Raw genomic sequence first — 22,505 nt, forward strand, 5'->3', positions numbered from 1 at the left:
CCAGTGCTGTCAGGGATGAGGTGAGGCATGGGCATGTCCGAGGCATAGATCGTGTATAGTATTGGCCCAAGTACACTACCCTGCGGGACTCCAGCTGATGTTTTTCCGATTCTTTTTTTTTTTTTTTTTCGAGGTAATTTAGATGCAAGTGCACGCCTACGTTGCGCACACTCGCCCGCCAGTTTTGCTACTGACGGAGTTTATTTCCAGCTTTTCTTATTACCTAGGACATGGCAATTTACATTTAAGCTTGACTCACAACAATAATGTGATTTTAAAATTGGCGGGCTGTTAACATTAACATTAACATCTAGAAACATGTTTACATTCTATCAGTCAGGCAGCCTTATTTTGACATTCGCAACAATTGACGTACATTTATACAAACAGGTGGTAAGTACAAAGAAACTTGGTTACTCAAAGATAAGTATTAGAGAAAAATGGTCAATTATTAATAGTTTAATCTAATTTAATTCTAGTTTCAGGTACTGGTGCAGCAAAATTCGTCATCTTCGTCGGGAGCAGCGTATTATGCATTTTACGCAACTATTTGATGCTGGATGTGCGCGTGTGTAGGTATGTTGCAGCAGACACGTGGATAGGGCACATAGCCGTGCGGAGTAGATGAGGCCGCCATCGTGGGACCCCAGACGGCCAAGGATTTGGCCGGGAGTGTGCGAGGACGATAGCTGGTGGCCATGAAGTGCTGCAAAAACATTTTTGCCCGGATTTGGATGCGCTTTGTGTGCAGCGCAAACATTTCCGAATTTGAACTCATGGCCAACCGGCAGCCGTGATGACTCTCGTCCGCGGAGCCCTTCTGGAGGCCGGATGCCGTGGTGACGCCCATGAGGAAGGATCAGAGGAGCAACTAGGGGTGTCGCCCGGTGTCGCAAGCGTGATTGCACACGCTTCAGGTGAGTTTTGTGCCGTTTTATATTGCTCTGTGGAGGGGATAATTTTGCAAATTTTAATGTCATTTTTACATTTACCAGGTACAACGACAATGGACTTGCTGCGGCCGGATTGCGGCGTCCCAATAATCGACGCCTTGCTACGCCAAAGTGCGGAGAGACTGCAGCGGTGCGTGTATTGCGCTGGCCGGCATCTTCGTCATCGTCGTCGTCCACAATTTGGATGTCGTCGTCCACAATTTGGATGTCGTCGTCGCTGTCCACCACGCGTTCGAGGCGCCGTCGGACTTGGTCCAGTCCGTGGTCGAGCAGTGCCTCCTGCGGATTGGGTTGATGGATGTCGTCTGGGATGCGTGTGCTGCTGTTTGCAGCCCGTGTCTGGCAGCTCTGGTGTGATGTCGGCCGGCCACTTGCCGTTTGGAATACTTCATCTACTGTGTTAAGATTGTGAGTTTTCCTAATTGATTCGTTCCGGGTGAGCCTGGACGCATTAAAAGCCTTTCTGATTTTTTTTTTTTTTGATGCAAGTGCACGCCTACGTTGCGCACACTCGCCCGCCAGTTTTGCTACTGGCGGAATTTATTTCAGCTTTTTCTTATTACCTAGGACATGGCAATTTACATTTAAGCTTAACTTACAACAATAATGCGATTTTAAAATTGGCGGGCTGTTAACATTAACATTACATTGACATTAGCATTACATTAACATTAACATTATAGCATGAAACTAATGGTCTGGCAGCCCTTATGTGTCAATCACAGGATTAACGTACATAAATCAGCAAGTGGTCACAAACAGATAAGTATTGACAATATTTGAACAATTATTTACATTTTAATCTAATTTAATTATATTTTATTTCTATTTGCAGGTACTGGATCATCGTCGTCGTCTGGAGCAGTGTGTTTGGCACGGTGCACAACCGTACGGCGCTGGATGAGCGCGTGTGTAAGGTGCGGCAGGAGACGTGGACAATGCACAGCGCCGTGCAGAGTGGATGGAGCGATCGCCGTGGTCCTCCAGGTGGCCCGGGATTCGGCCAAATTTGTGTGGCGATGGTTGCCAGCAGCCATGAAGTGCAGGAAAACCACCCCTGCGTGGATTCGGATGCGCCATGTGTGCAGCGCAAGCGTATCCAAATTTGCATTCATGGCCAACCAGCAGCCGTGATGACTCTCGTCCGCGGAGCCCTTCTGGAGGCCGGATGCCGTGGTGACGCCCATGAGGAAGGATCAGAGGAGCAACTAGGGGTGTCGCCCGGTGTCGCAAGCGTGTTTGTACACGCTTCAGGTGAATTTTGTGCCGTTTTAAATTGCTCTGTGGAGGGGATAATTTTGCAAATTTTAATGTCATTTTTACATTTACCAGGTACAACGACAATGTCCACCACAGGAATATTGGACTTGCTGCGGCCGGATTGCGGCGTCCCAATAAACGGCGCCTTGCTGCACCAAAGTGCGGAGTGACTGTGGCGGTCTGTGCAATGTGCCGGCCGGCATCATCGTCGTTGTTGTGGTCGTCGTCATCTGAGATGGATTGGACATCGGTGATGATTTGGACGTCGTCGTCGTCGTCATCGGTAATGATTTGGACGTCGTCGTCGTCGTCGTCGTCGTCGTCGTCGACCACCCGTTCAAGGCGCCGTCGGACTTGCTCCAGTCCGTGGTCCAGAAGTGCCTCTTGCGGATTGCGTCGATGGCTGTCGTCCAGGGTGCGTGAGCTGCTGCTTGCAGCCCGTGTCTGGCAACGATAATGTGACGTCTGCAGGTTGCTGCTCGCCAGAATTTGCTGTGTCTGCTGCTGGGTCCGCTGCTGTGTCTGCTGCTGGGTCCGCTGCTGCGTCTGCTGCTGCATCTGTTGCTGAGTCTGCTGCTGCGTCTGTTGCTGAGTCTGCTGCTGGGTATGCTGCTGCGTCACTGGATCGGGATCCCCCTCGTAATCTGGCAGGATTATCCTTTGGACAGATAGTGGCTGGCCAAAGATAAGAGCCACTATTCTTTCTCGGGGAGTTTGGCCGCTGAGGTATCGTTTCCTGAAGCAATTTATCATCGAACCGTTGAACCTTTCGGGGTTCGGATTGATGATATTTTGTTGTTGGATTCTTCTTAATTGCCTGGCGTCTGATTCCTCCTGTCTCTTTCTTTTCAGCTCCTCCTCTTCGAGACGGACCAGCGCTGGAAGCGATTCCTCGGAGATGGCCGGATCTGGATGTTGTTGTTGATGGCTGCTCCGATCCTGATTTTGAGGCTGCAGCGGGCGGAAGTGTTGGAGCAGCTGTTGCAGATATCGTGGCCTCTGCAATCGCTGTGGCTCATACGGCTGCAGTAATAGTTTCCGAGCCTCCGGATTGACATGGCAAGCCAAGGAGTTGGCGAAGCGCCCACTTGCCGCATGGAACACTTCGTCAATTGTGTCTAGATTGTGAGTCTGCCTTATGGCATCGTTCCTGGTGAACCTTGTCGCCTTCATTGCCCGTCTAATGATTTTATTTTGTAGGCTTTGCACCCGTCTCAGCTGGGAATCGGATGTAAGTGCGCCCCAAACCGGAAGACCATATTGCCAAATGGGCATGATGAGCTGCTTGATGACGATAGCCTTGATTTCGTTAGGCAGCCGGCTTTTTGGGCCAGCAAGCCACTCCAGTTTGGCCGCTCTTGATCGGAGTTTTGTGCAGAGCGTCGTGATGTGTGAGCTTAGGGTGAGTTTTTTGTCCATTTTTATGCCCAGATATGTGTGTGATTTGTCAAGTGGCACAGCCTGTCCATTTATAGTCGGCGTTTGCCTTAAGTCCGTTGATCTAATTGTCCTCAGTGTGAATATTACATGTCCGGTTTTTTTTGCATTTATGATTTATGTTAATGCACCACTTCTTGGCCCATATAGAGAAGTGTTGTAGGTACCGCTGGTTATTTTTGACTGCCACATTTGGGATTGCAGATGCGCTCATTATCACCGTGTCGTCGGCATACGTGGACAGCAGCATTGATTCCCGTTCTGGATGGAAGCCAGTGCTGTCAGGGATGAGGTGAGGCATGGGCATGTCCGAGGCATAGATCGTGTATAGTATTGGCCGAAGTACACTACCCTGCGGGACTCCAGCTGATATTTTTCCGATTCTTGACAGATCATCGTCTCCGCAGCTCACGCAAAAAGTGCGTTCAGCCAGGTAGCTCTCCAGAATGCAGTACAAATTTAAAGGCAGCAGCTTCTTCAACTTGTACAGCAGCCCTTCATGCCATACTCGGTCAAAAGCTTCGGATATGTCCAGAAAAATTGCCGAGCAAACTTGTTTTTTCTCATACGCCTTGAGGATATATTGTGTGACTCGAGCCAGCTGCTGCTCAGTGCCATGCTCCCGCCGAAATCCAAATTGGTAATTGGGTACGGCCTTGGCAAAATTCTCCACCTCAAACAATCTCGCCATCAGCAATTTTTCAAAGATCTTTGAAAGGCCAGATAATAGACTGATTGGCCGGTAGGAACACATGTCGGCTGTGTTTTTGCCCGGCTTTAAAATCATTTTAATCTGGGCATGTTTCCACTGACTTGGAAAGTGGCCAGTCTGAAAATGGAGTTATAAATTAATATTAAATATAATAGCGCTTTTTTTGGCAAATTTTTAATCAGTTTGTTATTGATTTTGTCGCCCCCAGTTGATTTGGACAGCTCCAATGCATCAACAATCTGCATCAGCTCAGGCAGTGTGACTGGTCTGAAGGGAATCCTGATTTCCTGGTCTGGTTGTAGCTGCTTCTGCCGTTTTGACTGCTCACGCTCTCTGTTGATTGCGGTCCGCTCTTCATCTGAATTGGATAGTATCGGGCTGAATCTCTCCTCCAGGTGAGTAGCAAAGGCATCGGCTGTCTCGGCTGTTGACTTTGTCCACGAGACACTTGCCTTGCCTCCAGTCATAGTTGGCAGCCTCAGTGGCCAGTTTGGCTGCGGCTGTCTTTTGATTGTGCTGGTCAGTTTCCAAAGTTTCTGCATTTGATAGCGGTCTTTGTTGTCAATCCCTGTGAACAGTTTGTTGATATTTTTGTTTTTCAGGATTGTGAGCCCCTTATTAAGACGATTTTGCGCCGCCCTGTAGTTTCGTCTGGCTTCGATGTGCGAGTCGCCAGCCAGATCCTCTTGCACTGCTGTTTGTTGGAAAGCAGCTCGCTAGTAGCCACGTCCAGCTTAAGGTGATGGTGCCGGTGATGTTGCTGTGACCGCTGCTGATGTTGATGCTGTCGCTGCTGTGGCCATCTTCGATGTGAGTTTGGATGCTGCTGTTGATGTTGTGTTGTTGCTGCTGCTGCTGCTACCCGTATATTGTCCAAAAACAAGTCAACGACGTCATCAATGTCCTGCGCTATTCTAATCTCGGTGTTGAGATTGATCAACCGTTCCAGCGACTTTTGAAACAGGCTGATATTGGCACGTGCTGGGAGCAGATGTTTCCTGGCTGTGGGAGTAGGATGTCTACGTCCACCGCTGCCGATCGTCAAACCCACCCTGAGTATTGGCCTCATCTGGCCGGCGATCTCTCATCTGGCTGAGGGCCTAGTCGAGGTTACAAGTGTTTCGTTGCTGCAGATTATATGTTTGTAAATTAATGTGCCATCAAATGTACTAGTGTGTGTTTGAGTGTCGTTTAAAGTTGAATTGTAAAAAAAAACACAAAAATGTACATAAATTAAATTAAGACATATACTGCCCACAAATATTAATAAAGCAACGCGCTTGGTTGCTGGCGGCTCACACCCCAGCCTCTCAGCCCCTCCCCTGTGGAGCACTGAGAGCCCTCAACCCAAAGAGGCTCGTTGCTCGTTGCTCGTTTGAGAAGTCGAAAGGTTTACCCAGGAGACGGAAAAGCCGGAAAAAGATACGAGAAATGCTTGCAAAGAAAAAACTTGAAGGCAAAGCTAAAGGTAAAGGAAGTACTCGGTTCTGCGGCCATCGGACAGTCGTAACTCATTTCTCATTTCGTCTCATTTCAGCCGGGAGTATACCGGGGGATACAGGATCTGTGGCAACCGCGACTATGGTTCGGTGCCAAATGCCGCCGCGCGCCTGCAAGAGCAAGAGCCAGAGCGCCGCCAGGCCCAGTCTTAGTCCCAGCCGCCTGGCCAAGAAGCCCAGCCTGACGCCGACCACCGGTTCTCAGGCGCCATCGCAGACCATCGCAAAGTCGAGGCCCACCGGTCTCGAGACGATTTTTGAACGGCCCGGCAATGAGGACGACGGGCCCACAAGCAGCCATGCCGTGGCATTCGGCGAGTGCCAGCGCCGCGTCCTCGCCCTGGGTACGGGCGAAAAAAAAAGAACCCTGTCGCAGAAGAGCTGCCTGAAGGTGCGCAACACCTTGGGCGAACGAAGCACCCGGCACATGATGACACTGCGGGCGTCCCGCACTACTTTGGACAGCGTAATGCTCGGGGGCTCGGACGATGAAGGCGAGTCGGTCGGAGTCGCTCCCGCAGTCGTTCCCGCTGGAGGAAATGCCGGTACAAATCAGCCGGCACCATTCGTGCTGCGCACCAGCAGGAGGCTCAAGACTCTGCCTCCGTTTTAGATTGTTGCACCTTCCACCCTCCAAATGAAAGAAAAAGAATAAAGAAAAGAAAAGCAAAGAAAAGAAAAACCCTCTACAGAATGTCTCTTTTGCTCTCATTGTAAATTGAAGCGCCTCTTTCGGCGGAACCTACCCCAAGAGCGGAAAGCGGAGATCAATTAGAATTGTGAACCCCAAAGCGAGCGATTGATACGATACTCGCTCTCGGCTACCATTTCCCCTTCGTGTGACAAAGGTATGGGATCGCTCCAGCCCTGGCTCTCTCTTGGCTGCGATTTCCCCTTCGTGTGACGTCGGTATTAATGCTTGTGATGCTCGTCGTGGTTCCTGTGGGATCTGGTTCCGGTGTTGCTCCCCCCATTGTTTTAAATGAAAAACTCTCTCTCAGTTTCGCGACGGCGGCCTCTCTCTCGGTCTCCCTTGTAGGCGTTGGCTTCGGGCTGGCCGGGGAGAGTTGTTGATCACATCGGCGTCACTGGTCGGAGTGGGAGAGATCCGACTATTCCCCTCTTCGTGGCTCTTGTTCTGGCTGCTGCTTCTCCTTCGTGTAGCGTGGGTATTGGGATCGCTCTCTCTCTCGGCTGCTGTTTCTACTCCTTGTAGCGTGGGTATTGAGACTCAATACATCACCGAAATGCTGGCCAGCCATGGACACACGGCCACTTTTGTACGCGGTATGACACGTCGGGCGACTAACGAGCCCCTTAACTTGTTTGCCGCCCAACTAAACTGTTAAAAATTCTTAGTTAACGCCAATAAGGAATACATTAAAATTCCGACGCCAAGCCAAGCAGCCATTTTCCCAACTCGCCCCACACACATTCACATTCCCCTTCCCAACCACTACCGACAAGCTTTATTTCCTCTTTATCGCCAATGTAAATTAAAATTCTGTGCGCCACTAAACATATATTCAAATCACAAACCACAAAGAGAATCATAAAACACAAAGATTTCTTAAACCACACACAACTTCTGTCAACGCGGCTTCGTCTGTGTAAAGTGCGGTGGTTTCGTCCACCGCACCCAGCTAAATGCCAAAGTTGCGGCGGTACGCACCCATACAACTACAGGGCCTATGCTGATGCTGATATGAGGATCAGCCTTGCGCCGCCACTTATATGAAGCCCGCTCCGAGGACGGGAACGGACTAAAAAGACGCAATCCATTGTAAAAGAAAACACATGTTAATGTTAAGTCTAGTGTTACCTTAACTTTCTTTACTCAAAATACTTGCATAAAAAAATACCGAATACCTACCACTACTGTAACTAGTGTTACCTTCCCATTGTTCAGCCAAAAACACTGCAACTACATGTAAAATGTAAAATATGGCATGTATTATTTGAATTTAGTACATATACAAATAAGTACATGGCGTATAGGAGCGGTGGCGCTGGAGTTCCTCGGCTGCTGTTTCCCCTCCTTGTAGCGTGGGTATTGGGATCGCTCTCAGCTACCATTTCCCCTTCGTGTGACAAAGGTATGGGATCGCTCCAGCCCTGGCTCTCTCTTGGCTGCGATTTCCCCTTCGTGTGACGTCGGTATTAATGCTAGTGATGCTCGTCGTGGTTCCTGTGGGATCTGGTTCCGGTGTTGCTCCCCCCATTGTTTTAAATAAAAAACTCTCTCTCAGTTTCGCGACGGCGGCCTCTCTCTCGGTCTCCCTTGTAGGCGTTGGCTTCGGGCTGGCCGGGGAGAGTTGTTGATCACATCGGCGTCACTGGTCGGAGTGGGAGAGATCCGACTATTCCCCTCTTCGTGGCTATTGTTCTGGCTGCTGCTTCTCCTTCGTGTAGCGTGGGTATTGGGATCGCTCTCTCTCTCTCGGCTGCTGTTTCCACTCCTTGTAGCGTGGGTATTGAGACTCAATACATCACCGAAATGCTGGCCAGCCATGGACACACGGCCAATTTTGTACGCGGTATGACACGTCGGGTGACTAACGAGCCCCTTAACTTGTTTGCCGCCCAACTAAACTGTTAAAAATTCTTAATTAACGCCAATAAGGAATACATTAAAATTCCGACGCCAAGCCAAGCAGCCATTTTCCCAACTCGCCCCACACACATTCACATTCCCCTTCCCAACCACTACCGACAAGCTTTATTTCCTCTTTATCGCCAATGTAAATTAAAATTCTGTGTGCCACTAAACATATATTCAAATCACAAACCACAAAGAGAATCATAAAACACAAAGATTTCTTAAACCACACACAACTACTGTCAACGCGGCTTCGCCTGTGTAAAGTGCGGTGGTTTCGTCCACCGCACCCAGCTAAATGCGAAAATTGCGACGGTTTAACAACTTCTGTCAACGCGGCTTCGTCTGTGTAAAGTGCGGTGGTTTCGTCCACCGCACCCAGCTAAATGCCACAGTTGCGGCGGTTTAACAACTTCTGTCAACGCGGCTTCGTCTGTGTAAAGTGCGGTGGTTTCGTCCACCGCTCCCAGCTAAATGCCAAAGTTGCGGCGGTACGCACCCAGCCAACTACAGGGCCTATGCTGATGCTGATATGAGAATCAGCCTTGCGCCGCCACTTATATGAAGCCCGCTCCGAGGACGGGAACGGACTGAAAAGACGCAATCCATTGTAAAAGAAAACACATGTTAATGTTAAGTCTAGTGTTACCTTAACTTTTGTAAGGAAGCGATCCTGGGCTGGGGTACATATCCAGTCTACTCCAGGGTCGAAATTACAGCAATATTTATAATTTGCCGGGACTCCGTATTTCGGACCGACGATGGGGGCCGCAGTCCCGCGGACGGGGGCGATCGTAGCGTGGGACGGGGCAGTTGGTTTCACCGAGAACACTCCGGTTATCGCCGAATAGCGCCTTCAGGGCCCCACCGAATTCAGAATCAATACGGAGGCCTTTACTATGCGATAATACCGAGAGGTGTCGCCGAGAGTACCTAGGCTATCGCCGGACAGTACTTACGGGCCCCTGTCGGCCTAAGAATTACTACGACGCGGAAAGGGGAACTTTGCTATGCGGAAATACCGACAAGTATCGCCGAGAATGCCTAGGCAATCGCCGGATAGCACTTACGGGACGCCGCCGAACTAAGAATTACTACGGGGGTCGGGGATATCGACAGGCATCGCCGAGAATGCCTAGGCAATCGCCGGATAGCACTTACGGGACGCTGTCGAACTAAGAATTACTACGGGGGTCGGGGGTACCGACGCGTATCGCCGAGAGCGCTTAGGCAATCGCCGGATAGCACTCACGGGACACTATCGGGCTAAACATTACGGCGAAAATCTTTATCATACGGGGCAGGTATGCATATCACTCGCATGCCACAACAAAAATGAACAACGGACGCTGCCGCCATCAAAGCCATTAAATAAAACATAAACGAATAAAAATGCTGCCATACACACTTGCAAAATCATACGGCCTGACAAATTCAAATCGAATGCAGTGCGTTGGTGATTGCTAGAATAGCCAAAAACAGACACCCACACACAAACACCCATTACACTTGGGCGGCCGGACCTGTGCCGTTCGAGTTATGTGTGTCGTGCCCGCCATCGTCCTTAGTTGGTGGCCGGATCCAGTGCCATGGCATTCAGAGTGCCCTATGGTCCTGGAAAAGGAAAAATCCATCAGCCACACATACGATTAAAAAGGGCTCTCAAAATACTTACCGCCAGCCATTCAGACACACACACACAAACATCCATTACACTTGGGCGGCCGGACCTGTGCCGTTCGAGTTATGTGTGTCGTGTCCGCCATCGTCCTTAGTTGGTGGCCGGACCAGTGCCACTCGCTCTACATTAGGGCCACAATTGCCGACGCACACACACACTCACATCCATTTCACTTTGGCGGCCGGACCCGTGTCGCCACAGTAATATGTGTGCCGTCTACTCCTGGCTCCCAGCTGGTGGCCGGACCAGTGCCACTGGTTCTCCAAGAGGGCAGCCACAGCCACAACGACGACGAGGTGCTGACAATTGATTATCGGTTTCAAATCGACTTTCAAATCAGCATCAGTTGCCGCCACACCACCACTACGACCTAAATTGAGCCAAAAATGCTAGTCTTCGCATAAAACAACTACGCCCCCTATAAACTGCCCGCCCACATGTACATGCTACATTCCTAGTCGTCTGCCCTCAGCAGGCGGCAAGGGTAGTAGAGGGGACTGAAGACCACATACCGCATTACAGCCAACAAAACATCAAGTTGACGAACTCACAGGGGATTGCAAATCAAATTTTAAGTTAGGGAGAATTACAAAGAAGAGACAGCATACCAGCCAATGGGGGGAGCAACACCGGAACCAGATCCCACAGGAACCACGACGAGCATCACTAGCATTAATACTGACGTCACACGAAGGGGAAATCGCAGCCAAGAGAGAGCCAGGGCTGGAGCGATCCCATACCTTTGTCACACGAAGGGGAAATGGTAGCCGAGAGCGATCCCAATACCCACGCTACAAGGAGGGGAAACAGCAGCCGAGGAACTCCAGCGCCACCGCTCCTATACGCCATCTACTTATTTGTATATGTACTAAATTCAAATAATACATGCCATATTTTACATTTTACATGTAGTTGCAGTGTTTTTGGCTGAACAATGGGAAGGTAACACTAGTTACAGTAGTGGTAGGTATTCGGTATTATTTTATGCAAGTGTTTTGAGTAAAGAAAGTTAAGGTAACACTAGACTTAACATTAACATGTGTTTTCTTTTACAATGGATTGCGTCTTTTCAGTCCGTTCCCGTCCTCGGAGCGGGCTTCATATAAGTGGCGGCGCAAGGCTGATCCTCATATCAGCATCAGCATAGGCCCTGTATGGATGGGTAGCTGTAGTGGGGTGTAGCTGGGTGCGGTGGACGAAACCACCGCACTTTAAACAGACGAAGCCGCGTTGACAGAAGTTGTTAAACCGCCGCAATTTTCGCATTTAGCTGAGTGCGGTGGACGAAACCACCGCACTTTACACAGGCGAAGCCGCGTTGACAGTAGTTGTGTGTGGTTTAAGAAATCTTTGTGTTTTATGATTCTCTTTGTGGTTTGTGATTTGAATATATGTTTAGTGGCGCACAGAATTTTAATTTACATTGGCGAGAAAGAGGAAATAAAGCTTGTCGGTAGTGGTTGGGAAGGGGAATGTGAATGTGTGTGGGGCGAGTTGGGAAAATGGCTGCTTGGCTTGGCGTCGGCATTTTAATGTATTCCTTATTGGCGTTAATTAAGAATTTTTAACAGTTTAGTTGGGCGGCAAACAAGTTAAGGGGCTCGTTAGTCGCCCGACGTGTCACACTAGCTTGAACAAAAAAAAAAAAAACACATACAATAATCGCATATCACATATTATGTTTTTTGTGGAGAGGGGGAGGGGGAGGGTTCCAAAGTATTTACACGGTCCAATGTTTGCACGGGTAATATAATGGAGATTCTCTTGGTAAAGATTTTATTCGTAATTTATTCGCCCAACTATCGAGAAAGGCTCGCGTGTGCCGTACGATACGATCCATTACGATACGATATCGTCTGTGGGCTATATATGTATGTATATTGATGTGTGCATATGTATGTACAATCCGAAGAGAGGATTACTCTTGTTTTGTTCTCTTTCCTAGATGATAATATCGTATCAGTGGTTCTGGAAGGTGGTGATTAAACCTACGACGAAAGCTATAATCCAGTGGATGGGTCGGAATTGGTGTCCTGTTCCTCCGCTCAGACATAGACCACTCCTGTCTTGGCCTCGGGACTGTGTTTGGCAAGGGTTGAGGTAGCACTCGTGGCCGTTGCCGTTGCCGTGGCGCCGCTCTGGGGCAGGGCGATCGTGCCACCGGATGAAGAGTTGTCCACTGTATCCACTGTGGGGGCTCCTGCCGAACGCACCGAGGAGCGCACTGTGGGGTCCTGCAGGTTGAAGCTCAGACTGAAGCTGTTGTTCCGCGAAATGTTGCCGTTGCCGCTGCCGTTCAGGAGCTTCACGGACAGGAGGGCCGTGGTGGTGATGCCGCCCGAACCCGGCCCCACGGTCATGCCGTTGCTGGAGCCACTGTTGCTGTAGCCGTCCTGCTCCTGGGCCAGGTCCACGATGGACAGGGACGAGGGGAAGCGCTGAATGGAGAGCGAGACGGGGATCGTGGTGATGACGTCATTGGGCTCGTAGCCACTGGCTGTTGTCGTGATGGTCGGCAGCTGGGCGTTCGCCGCGATGGGAAGGATGCTCAGGGTCCCCGTGGGAATGGTGTACCCGCCGCCGCTGCTGTTGGCCATCGTGAAGGGAAACGACAGCGTGGTGATGTTCGTGGCAGCGGAGAGGGCTACGGAATCGAGAATCGAAGGGAGAGAGATTGTGGTTGGAGTATCTGAATCTGCATCTGCGGGAGTATCTGTGCCCGGTACTCACTGCTGTAAACTCGCTGTAAATGATGACCACTGCGGGCAGGGTCAACGCCTTGACGCAGCACATGAGGAACCCAAAGAAGAGCCACGCGATCTCCCCGCAGGTGGAGAAGCGGAAGAGCTGCAGGAAGCCGATCGGCTGTGTGGGCTCCAGTCCTGCGGCCACCGGCGCCTCATCCAGGGAGTTGCCATCGGTTGTCGTCGTGCCAGAAGCCTCGTCCATCTATCGGTACGACGAAGGACGGAGGAATAGTGTTACTCGAGCCAAGACCCGCGGTTTATTCACAGACACGGACAGAGACAGACGGCACGCAAAGGTTAATTCAATTACTGCCACACTCTCAGAGGCATGTATCTGTATCTGTGGCTGTTGCAAGGGTACAGCAGCTACTTTGTATCTTTTGCCATAGTTCTCACTCATTGACCCGCGGGGTTAACGAGTAATAGAATCTACCGTTTATTATTGGACATTCCAACGCCAATTTGGAGCGATTCGATTCCCTTTCAGAGGCCCGTACAGAAATCTGTGTGGCGCCATTCGCCCCCTGCCCCCTCTCCTTGTCGTGGGATGGATGATCACCTTTTAATTGATTTTCAACACTTTGATCCTTCAGATACTGTATCTATGCACTGATTTCTGCAGAAGATCCGTTACTGCTCACTCGGACCGCCCAAGCGCGACTGCTGGAACACCGTCCGCGGAGCCACCCATTTATGTTGATTCCCCGATGTGGATGCTGGACAGAGTACTCGGGCTTGGGCATGAGTACTCGTGAGTGTATCGTATCAATCGCTCGCTTTGGGGTTCACAATTCTAATTGATCTCCGCTTTCCGCTCTTAGGGTAGTTTCCGCCGAAAGAGGCGCTTCAATTTACAATGAGAGCAAAAGAGACATTCTGTAGAGGGTTTTTCTTTTCTTTGCTTTTCTTTTCTTTATTCTTTTTCTTTCATTTGGAGGGCGGAAGGTGCAACAATCTAAAACGGAGGCAGACTCTTGAGCCTCCTGCTGGTGCGCAGCACGAATGGTGCCGGCTGATTTGTACCGGCATTTCCTCCAGCGGGAACGACTTCGGGAGCAGCTACGGGAGCGACTGCGGGAGCGACTCCGACCGACTCGCCTTCATCGTCCGAGCCCCGAGCATTACGCTGTCCAAAGTAGTGCGGGACGCCCGCAGTGTCATCATGTGCCGGGTGCTTCGTTCGCCCAAGGTGTTGCGCACCTTCAGGCAGCTCTTCTGCGACAGGGTTCTTTTTTATCGCCCGTAACCAGGGCGAGGACGCGGCGCTGGCACTCGCCGAATGCCACGGCATGGCTGCTGGTTGGCCCGTCGTCCTCATCGCCGGGCCGTTCAAAAATCGTCTCGAGACCGGTGGGCCTCGACTTTGCGATGGTCTGCGATGGCGCCTGAGAACCGGTGGTCGGCGTCAGGCTGGGCTTCTTGGCCAGGCGGCTGGGACTAAGACTGGGTCTGGCGGCGCTCTGGCTCTTGCTCTTGCAGGCGCGCGGCGGCATTTGGCGCCGAACCATAGTCGCGGTTGCCACAGATCCTGTATCCCCCGGTATACTCCCGGCTGAAATGAGACGAAATGAGAAATGAGTTACGACTGTCCGATGGCCGCAGAACCGAGTACTTCCTTTACCTTTAGCTTTGCCTTCAAGTTTTTTCTTTGCAGGCATTTCTCGTATCTTTTTCCGGCTTTTCCGTCTCCTGGGTAAACCTTTCGACTTCTCAAACGAGCAACGAGCAACAAGCCTCTTTGGGTTGAGGGCTCTCAGTGCTCCACAGGGGAGGGGCTGAGAGGCTGGGGTGTGAGCCGCCAGCAACCAAGCGCGTTGCTTTATTAATATTTGTGGGCAGTATATGTCTTAATTTAATTTATGTAAATTTTTGTGTTTGTTTTACAATTCAACTTTAAACGACACTCAAACACACACTATTACATTTGATGGCACATTAATTTACAAACATATAATCTGCAGCAACGAAACACTTGTAACCTCGACTAGGCCCGCAGGGGAAAGGGAAAAAGAAAAAGAGAGGAACAAAATATTCGGCACTTTGACGGAGGGACTAAACCTCAGACACGTCTCGACTCCACAACGTTCACGACACGACTTTCCATTTGCAAGTGTGTGTGTGTGTGTGGTGTGAGTCAAGAAAGTGAAGTGGGGCCACGCTCAAAAGTATGCTGTCTCTTCCCTTTGTAATTCTCCCTAACTTAAAAATTGATTTGCAATCCCCTGTGAGTTCGACAACTTGATGTTTTGTTGGCTGTAATGCGGTATGTGGTCTTCAGTCCCCTCTACTACCCTTGCCGCCTGCTGAGGGCAGACGACTAGGAATGTAGCATGTACATGTGGGCGGGCAGTTTATAGGGGGCGTAGTTGTTTTATGCGAAGACTAGCATTTTTGGCTCAATTTAGGCCGTAGTGGTGGTGTGGCGGCAACTGATGCTGATTTGAAAGTCGATTTGAAACCGATAATCAATTGTCAGCACCGTTGCCGCCGAAGATTTATCACAGATTGTAATAATTTTGTAGTGGGGTGTCGTAGAACCGCACTAATTACGAAAATAACAATGGGGGGGGGGGGGGAAGAAGGGGTTAGAGAAATGAGATCGAAAATTCAGAAAGTGCAGTGTTGCAACACGTAGTCAATTGAGGAATAGATAAAGAGAAAAGGTAAACAATGCAGGTGCTTTGCGTGGAAAATAAGAGGAAATATACTAAATAAAAATAGGACAAGCACTTGCAGAAATAACAATACAGATAAGTAGTAGACTGGAGTGAAGACGACGGAAAAACAGGTAATAAAAGAGATACTACACTGGAACAAAGACGAGACAAAACAGGTACAATTGATTTACGTTTACAATATTACAATAAACATAACAATTTAAAATAATGTCTATATCTTTTTCTATAATTACAGGGAAGACAAGAAACAGCGGAGCATCGGCCGGCATAGCAAAACACAATGCTTGTAAAGACATTGCGTTGCATACCGGCCGACCCCGTCGTCCCCCCTGGTCGTCGAAATTGGCGTCATCCGAAGTCGTCAGAAGTAGGTGCAATTAGCACCTCCTCGTCGTCGTTGTGGCTGTGGCTGCCCTCTTGGAGAACCAGTGGCACTGGTCCGGCCACCAGCTGGGAGCCAGGAGTAGACGGCACACATATTACTGTGGCGACACGGGTCCGGCCGCCAAAGTGAAATGGATGTGAGTGTGTGTGTGCGTCGGCAATTGTGGCCCTAATGTAGAGCGAGTGGCACTCGTCCGGCCACTGTATTTCCGCATAGCAAAGTTCCCCTTTCCACGTCGTAGTAATTCTTAGGCCGACAGGGTCCCGTAAGTACCGTCCGGCGATAGCCTAGGTACTCTCGGCGATACTTGTCGGTATTCCCGCATAGCAAAGTTCCCCTTTCCGCGTCGTAGTAATTCTTAGGCCGACAGGGTCCCGTAAGTACCGTCCGGCGATAGCCTAGGTACTCTCGGCGATACTTGTCGGTATTTCCGCATAGCAAAGTTCCCCTTTCCGCGTCGTAGTAACTCTTAGGCCGACAGGGTCCCGTGAGTACCGTCCGGCGATAGCCTAGGTACTCTCGGCGATACTTGCCGGTATTCCCGCATAGCATAGTCCCCCTTTCCGCTTCGTAGTAACTCTCAGGCCGACAGGGTCCCGTAAGTACCGTCCAGCGATAGCCTAGGTACTCTCGGCGATACTTGTCGGTATTCCCTTATAGCAAAGTTCCCCTTTCCGCGTCGTAGTAGTTCTTAGGCCAACAGGGTCCCGTGAGTACCGTCCGGCGATAGCCTAGGTACTCTCGGCGATACTTGCCGGTATTTCCGCATAGCAAAGTTCCCCTTTCCGCGTCGTAGTAATTCTTAGGCCGACAGGGTCCCGTGAGTACCGTCCGGCGATAGCCTAGGTACTCTCGGCGGTACTTGTCGGTATTTCCGCATAGCAAAGTTCCCCTTTCCGCGTCGTAGTAATTCTTAGGCCGACAGGGTCCCGTAAGTACCGTCCGGCGATAGCCTAGGTACTCTCGGCGATACTTGCCGGTATTTCCGCATAGCAAAGTTCCCCTTTCCGCGTCGTAGTAATTCTTAGGCCGACAGGGTCCCGTGAGTACCGTCCGGCGATAGCCTAGGTACTCTCGGCGATACTTGCCGGTATTCCCGCATAGCAAAATTCCCCTTTCCGCGTCGTAGTAATTCTTAGGCCGACAGGGTCCCGTGAGTACCGTCCGGCGATAGCCTAGGTACTCTCGGCGGTACTTGTCGGTATTTCCGCATAGCAAAGTTCCCCTTTCCGCGTCGTAGTAATTCTTAGGCCGACAGGGTCCCGTAAGTACCGTCCGGCGATAGCCTAGGTACTCTCGGCGATACTTGTCGGTATTTCCGCATAGCAAAGTTCCCCTTTCCGCGTCGTAGTAATTCTTAGGCCGACAGGGTCCCGTGAGTACCGTCCGGCGATAGCCTAGGTACTCTCGGCGATACTTGCCGGTATTCCCGCATAGCAAAGTTCCCCTTTCCGCGTCGTAGTAATTCTTAGGCCGACAGGGTCCCGTGAGTACCGTCCGGCGATAGCCTAGGTACTCTCGGCGGTACTTGTCGGTATTTCCGCATAGCAAAGTTCCCCTTTCCGCGTCGTAGTAATTCTTAGGCCGACAGGGTCCCGTAAGTACCGTCCGGCGATAGCCTAGGTACTCTCGGCGATACTTGTCGGTATTTCCGCATAGCAAAGTTCCCCTTTCCGCGTCGTAGTAATTCTTAGGCCGACAGGGTCCCGTGAGTACCGTCCGGCGATAGCCTAGGTACTCTCGGCGATACTTGCCGGTATTCCCGCATAGCAAAGTTCCCCTTTCCGCGTCGTAGTAATTCTTAGGCCGACAGGGTCCCGTGAGTACCGTCCGGCGATAGCCTAGGTACTCTCGGCGATACTTGTCGGTATTCCCGCATAGCAAAGTTCCCCTTTCCGCGTCGTAGTAATTCTTAGGCCGACAGGGTCCCGTGAGTACCGTCCGGCGATAGCCTAGGTACTCTCGGCGATACTTGCCGGTATTTCCGCATAGCATAGTCCCCCTCTCCGCTTCGTAGTAACTCTCAGGCCGGCGGGGTCCCGTAAGTACTGTCCGGCGATAGCCTAGGCACTCTCGGCGACACCTGTCGGTATTATCGCATAGTAAATACCTCCGTATTGATTCTGAGTTCGGTGGGGCCCTGAAGGCGCTATTCGGCGATAACCGGAATGTTCTCGGTGAAACCAACTGCCCCGTCCCACGCTACGATCGCCCCCGTCCGCGGGACTGCGGCCCCGTCCCCCATCGTCGGTCCGAAATACGGAGTCCCGGCAAATTATAAATATTGCTGTAATTTCGACCCTGGAGTAGACTGAGATATGTACCCCAGCCCAGGATCGCTTCCTTACAAAAGTTAAGGTAACACTAGACTTAACATTAACATGTGTTTTCTTTTACAATGGATTGCGTCTTTTCAGTCCGTTCCCGTCCTCGGGAAGACTAGACTAGACTTAACATTAACATGTGTTTTCTTTTACAATGGATTGCGTCTTTTCAGTCCGTTCCCGTCCTCGGAGCGGGCTTCATATAAGTGGCGGCGCAAGGCTGATCCTCATATCAGCATCAGCATAGGCCCTGTAGTTGGCTGGGTGCGTACCGCCGCAACTTTGGCATTTAGCTGGGTGCGGTGTACGAAACCACCGCACTTTACACAGACGAAGCCGCGTTGACAGAAGTTGTTAAACCGCCGCAATTTTCGCATTTAGCTGGTTGCGGTGGACGAAACCACCGCGTTTTACACAGGCGAAGCCGCGTTGACAGTAGTTGTGTGTGGTTTAAGAAATCTTTGTGTTTTATGATTCTCTTTGTGGTTTGTGATTTGAATATATGTTTAGTGGCGCACAGAATTTTAATTTACATTGGCGAGAAAGAGGAAATAAAGCTTGTCGGTAGTGGTTGGGAAGGGGAATGTGAATGTGTGTGGGGCGAGTTGGGAAAATGGCTGCTTGGCTTGGCGCCGAATTTTAATGTATTCCTTATTGGCGTTAATTAAGAATTTTTAACAGTTTAGTTGGGCGGCAAACAAGTTAAGGGGCTCGTTAGTCGCCCGACGTGTCACACCGCTTCATCTGCCTCGTCGATCATCTGTAACTGTATCTGTATCTGTATCTGTAAAAAGGAGCCTAGAATTTCTTAGATCTGTGTTCTTCTACCATCCTCTACATGGATTGGTTCCATATTAAACCTAAAGATGCACAAATTTTAAAGCTTGAACAAAAAAAAAAAAACACATACATACAATAATCGCATATCACATATTATTTTTTTTGTGGAGAGGGGGAGGGGGAGGGTTCCAAAGTATTTACACGGTCCAATGGCTGCACGGGTAATATAATGGAGATTCTCTTGGTAAAGATTTTATTCGTAATTTATTCGCCCAACTATCGAGAAAGACTCGCGTGTGCCGAACGATACGATCCATTACGATACGATATCGTCTGTGGGCTATATATGTATGTATATTGATGTGTGCATATGTATGTACAATCCGAAGAGAGGATTACTCTTGTTTTGTTCTCTTTCCTAGATGATAATATCGTATCAGTGGTTCTGGAAGGGGGTGCTTAAACATACGACGAAAGCTATAATCCAGTGGATGGGTCGGAATAGGTGTCCTGTTCCTCCGCTCAGACATAGACCTCTCCTGTCTTGACCTCGGGACTGTGTTTGGCGAGGGTTGAGGTAGCACTCGTGGCCGTTGCCGTTGCCGTGGCGCCGCTCTGGGGCAGGGCGATCGTGCCACCGGATGAAGAGTTGTCCACTGTATCCACTGTGGGGGCTCCTGCCGAACGCACCGAGGAGCGCACTGTGGGGTCCTGCAGGTTGAAGCTCAGACTGAAGCTGTTGTTCCGCGAAATGTTGCCGTTGCCGCTGCCGTTCAAGGGCTTCACGGACAGAAGGGCCGTGGTGGTGATGCCGCCGCCGCCGACCGCACCCGGCCCCACGGTCATGCCGTTGCTGGAGCCACTGTTGCTGTAGCCGTCCTGCTCCTGGGCCAGGTCCACGATGGACAGGGACGAGGGGAAGCGCTGAATGGAGAGCGAGACGGGGATCGTGGTGATGACGTCATTGGGCTCGTAGCCACTGGCCGTTGTCGTGATGGTCGGCAGCTGGGCGTTCGCCGCGATGGGAAGGATGCTCAGGGTCCCCGTGGGAATGGTGTACCCGCCGCCGCTGCTGTTGGCCATCGTGAAGGGAAACGACAGCGTGGTGATGTTCGTGGCAGCGGAGAGGGCTACGGAATCGAGAATCGAAGGGAGAGAGATTGTGGTTGGAGTATCTGAATCTGCATCTGCGGGAGTATCTGTGCCCGGTACTCACTGCTGTGAACTCGCTTTAAATGATGACCACTGCGGGCAGGGTCAACGCCTTGACGCAGCACATGAGGAACCCAAAGAAGAGCCACGCGATCTCCCCGCAGGTGGAGAAGCGAAAGAGCTGCAGGAAGCCGATCGGCTGTGTGGGCTCCAGTCCTGCGGCCACCGGCGCCTCATCCAGGGACTTGCCATCGGTTGTCGTCGTGCCAGAAGCCTCGTCCATCTATCGGTACGACGAAGAACGGAGGAATAGTGTTACTCGAGCCAAGACCCGCGATTTATTCACAGACACGGACAGAGACAGACGGCACGCAAAGGTTAATTCAATTACTGCCACACTCTCAGAGGCAGGTATCTGTATCTGTGGCTGTGGCAAGGGTACAGCAGCTACTTTGTATCTTTTGCCATAGTTCTCTCTCATTGACCCGCGGGGTTAACGAGTAATAGAATCTACCGTTTATTATTGGACATTCCAACGCCAATTTGGAGCGATTCGATTCGATTCCCTTTCAGAGGCCCGTACAGAAATCTGTGTGGCGCCATTCGCCCCCTGCCCCCTCTCCTTGTCGTGGGATGGATGATCACCTTTTAATTGATTTTCAACACTTTGATCCTTCAGATACTGTATCTATGCACTGATTTCTGCAGAAGATCCGTTACTGCTCACTCGGACCGCCCAAGCGCGACTGCTGGAACACCGTCCGCGGAGCCACCCATTTATGTTGATTCCCCGATGTGGATGCTGGACAGAGTACTCGGGCTTGGGCATGAGTACTCGTGAGTGTATCGTTCACAATTCTAATTGATCTCCGCTTTCCGCTCTTGGGGTAGGTTCCGCCGAAAGAGGCGCTTCAATTTACAATGAAAGCAAAAGAGACATTCTGTAGAGGGTTTTTCTTTTCTTTGCTTTTCTTTTCTTTATTCTTTTTCTTTAATTTGGAGGGTGGAAGGTGCAACAATCTAAAACGGAGGCAGACTCTTGAGCCTCCTGCTGGTGCGCAACACGAATGGTGCCGGCTGATTTGTACCGGCATTTCCTCCAGCGGGAACGACTTCGGGAGCAGCTACGGGAGCGACTGCGGGAGCGACTCCGACCGACTCGCCTTCATCGTCCGAGCCCCAAGCATTACGCTGTCCAAAGTAGTTCGGGACGCCCGCAGTGTCATCATGTGCCGGGTGCTGCGTTCGCCCAAGGTGTTGCGCACCTTCAGGCAGCTCTTCTGCGACAGGGTTCTTTTTTTTTCGCCCGTACCCAGGGCGAGGACGCGGCGCTGGCACTCGCCGAATGCCACGGCATGGCTGCTGGTGGGCCCGTCGTCCTCATTGCCGGGCCGTTCAAAAATCGTCTCGAGACCGGTGGGCCTTGACTTTGCGATGGTCTGCGATGGGCTGGGCTTCTTGGCCAGGCGGCTGGGACTAAGACTGGGCCTGGCGGCGCTCTGGCTCTTGCTCTTGCAGGCGCGCGGCGGCATGTGGCGCCGAACCATAGTCGCGGTTGCCACAGATCCTGTATTCCCCGGTATACTCCCGGCTGAAATGAGACGAAATGAGAAATGAGTCACGACTGTCCGATGGCCGCAGAACCGAGTACTTCCTTTACCTTTAGCTTTGCCTTCAAGTTTTTTCTTTGCAGGCATTTCTCGTATCTTTTTCCGGCTTTTCCGTCTCCTGGATAAACCTTTCGACTTCTCAAACGAGCAACGAGCAACGAGCCTCTTTGGGTTGAGGGCTCTCAGTGCTCCACAGGGGAGGGGCTGAGAGGCTGGGGTGTGAGTGTTGCAACACGTAGTCAATTGAGGAATAGATAAAGAGAAAAGGTAAACAATGCAGGTTCTTTGCGTGCAAAATAAGAGGAAATAAAAAAAACAACGAGGGGGAACGTTGTGAGTTGCTGCGAACACCGCAACTCTACGGTTATACCCGATACTAAGTCAGTATGGCTCTCCTTCGGCAGACGTCGCTAATATTAAACGACACGACAAAGAGTGCGTGCGAGAGAGACAGAAAATCAGTCTGGGGCGAAATTTTGAGATACACGTTTTATAGTAAGATCTAACAGGAGTGCGGATACCAAATTTGGTTACTCTAGCCTTAATAGTCTCTGAGATTTTTGAATATTCCCAGATTTTCGTCCTTTGCGTGGGCGGAAGGGGGTGTGGCGAAATTTTGAGACAAACTCGTCTCGGTCCGATATATTAGGAGTGTGGATACCAAATTTGGTTGCTCTAGCTTTGAGCT

The 22,505-nt window shown here is 50.7% G+C and overlaps 4 protein-coding genes across 4 annotated transcripts; 1 reads left to right on the forward strand and 3 right to left on the reverse strand.

Annotated features, from left to right (window-relative positions):
- The first annotated feature begins 5,738 nt into the window (after positions 1-5,738).
- Positions 5,739-6,662, forward strand: LOC117194752 (protein tantalus-like). Its single transcript, XM_033399253.1, has 2 exons — positions 5,739-5,830; positions 5,900-6,662. The coding sequence occupies exons 1-2, from the start codon at positions 5,794-5,796 to the stop codon at positions 6,472-6,474; spliced, it is 612 nt and encodes a 203-aa protein (XP_033255144.1). The 5' UTR covers positions 5,739-5,793; the 3' UTR covers positions 6,475-6,662.
- A 7,428-nt stretch (positions 6,663-14,090) lies between these two features.
- On the reverse strand, positions 14,091-14,649 carry LOC117194521. The gene is made up of 2 exons (XM_033399072.1): positions 14,510-14,649; positions 14,091-14,440 (listed from the first exon to the last, which is right to left on the reverse strand). The coding sequence occupies exons 1-2, from the start codon at positions 14,544-14,546 to the stop codon at positions 14,091-14,093; spliced, it is 387 nt and encodes a 128-aa protein (XP_033254963.1). The 5' UTR covers positions 14,547-14,649.
- A 4,913-nt stretch (positions 14,650-19,562) lies between these two features.
- On the reverse strand, positions 19,563-20,440 carry LOC117194756. Its single transcript, XM_033399257.1, has 2 exons — positions 20,272-20,440; positions 19,563-20,185 (listed from the first exon to the last, which is right to left on the reverse strand). The coding sequence occupies exon 2, from the start codon at positions 20,136-20,138 to the stop codon at positions 19,578-19,580; it is 561 nt and encodes a 186-aa protein (XP_033255148.1). The 5' UTR covers positions 20,139-20,185; positions 20,272-20,440; the 3' UTR covers positions 19,563-19,577.
- LOC117194755 (multidrug resistance protein homolog 65-like) lies at positions 20,278-21,051 on the reverse strand. The gene is made up of 2 exons (XM_033399256.1): positions 20,853-21,051; positions 20,278-20,490 (listed from the first exon to the last, which is right to left on the reverse strand). Exon 2 carries the CDS (start codon positions 20,488-20,490, stop codon positions 20,287-20,289), a length of 204 nt encoding a protein of 67 aa, XP_033255147.1. The 5' UTR covers positions 20,853-21,051; the 3' UTR covers positions 20,278-20,286.
- Between the last annotated feature and the right edge of the window lie 1,454 nt (positions 21,052-22,505).

This window comes from Drosophila miranda, assembly GCF_003369915.1.
Source record: "Drosophila miranda strain MSH22 chromosome Y unlocalized genomic scaffold, D.miranda_PacBio2.1 Contig_Y3_pilon, whole genome shotgun sequence".
NCBI lineage: Eukaryota > Metazoa > Arthropoda > Insecta > Diptera > Drosophilidae > Drosophila > Drosophila miranda.

What these genes read in the sequence shown, in the direction of transcription:
- LOC117194752 (XM_033399253.1), top strand. Translation starts at nt 5,794, where the DNA reads ATGCTTGCAAAGAAAAAACTTGAAGGCAAAGCTAAAG. An exon ending in ACTTGAAGGCAAAGCTAAAG is followed by an intron (nt 5,831 to 5,899) that starts GTAAAGGAAGTA and finishes GTCTCATTTCAG; the next exon opens with CCGGGAGTATACCGGGGGAT.
- LOC117194521 (XM_033399072.1), bottom strand. Translation starts at nt 14,546, where the DNA reads ATGCCTGCAAAGAAAAAACTTGAAGGCAAAGCTAAAG. An exon ending in ACTTGAAGGCAAAGCTAAAG is followed by an intron (nt 14,441 to 14,509) that starts GTAAAGGAAGTA and finishes GTCTCATTTCAG; the next exon opens with CCGGGAGTATACCGGGGGAT.
- LOC117194756 (XM_033399257.1), bottom strand. Translation starts at nt 20,138, where the DNA reads ATGGCCAACAGCAGCGGCGGCGGGTACACCATTCCCACGGGGACCCTG.
- LOC117194755 (XM_033399256.1), bottom strand. Translation starts at nt 20,490, where the DNA reads ATGGACGAGGCTTCTGGCACGACGACAACCGATGGCAAGTCCCTGGAT.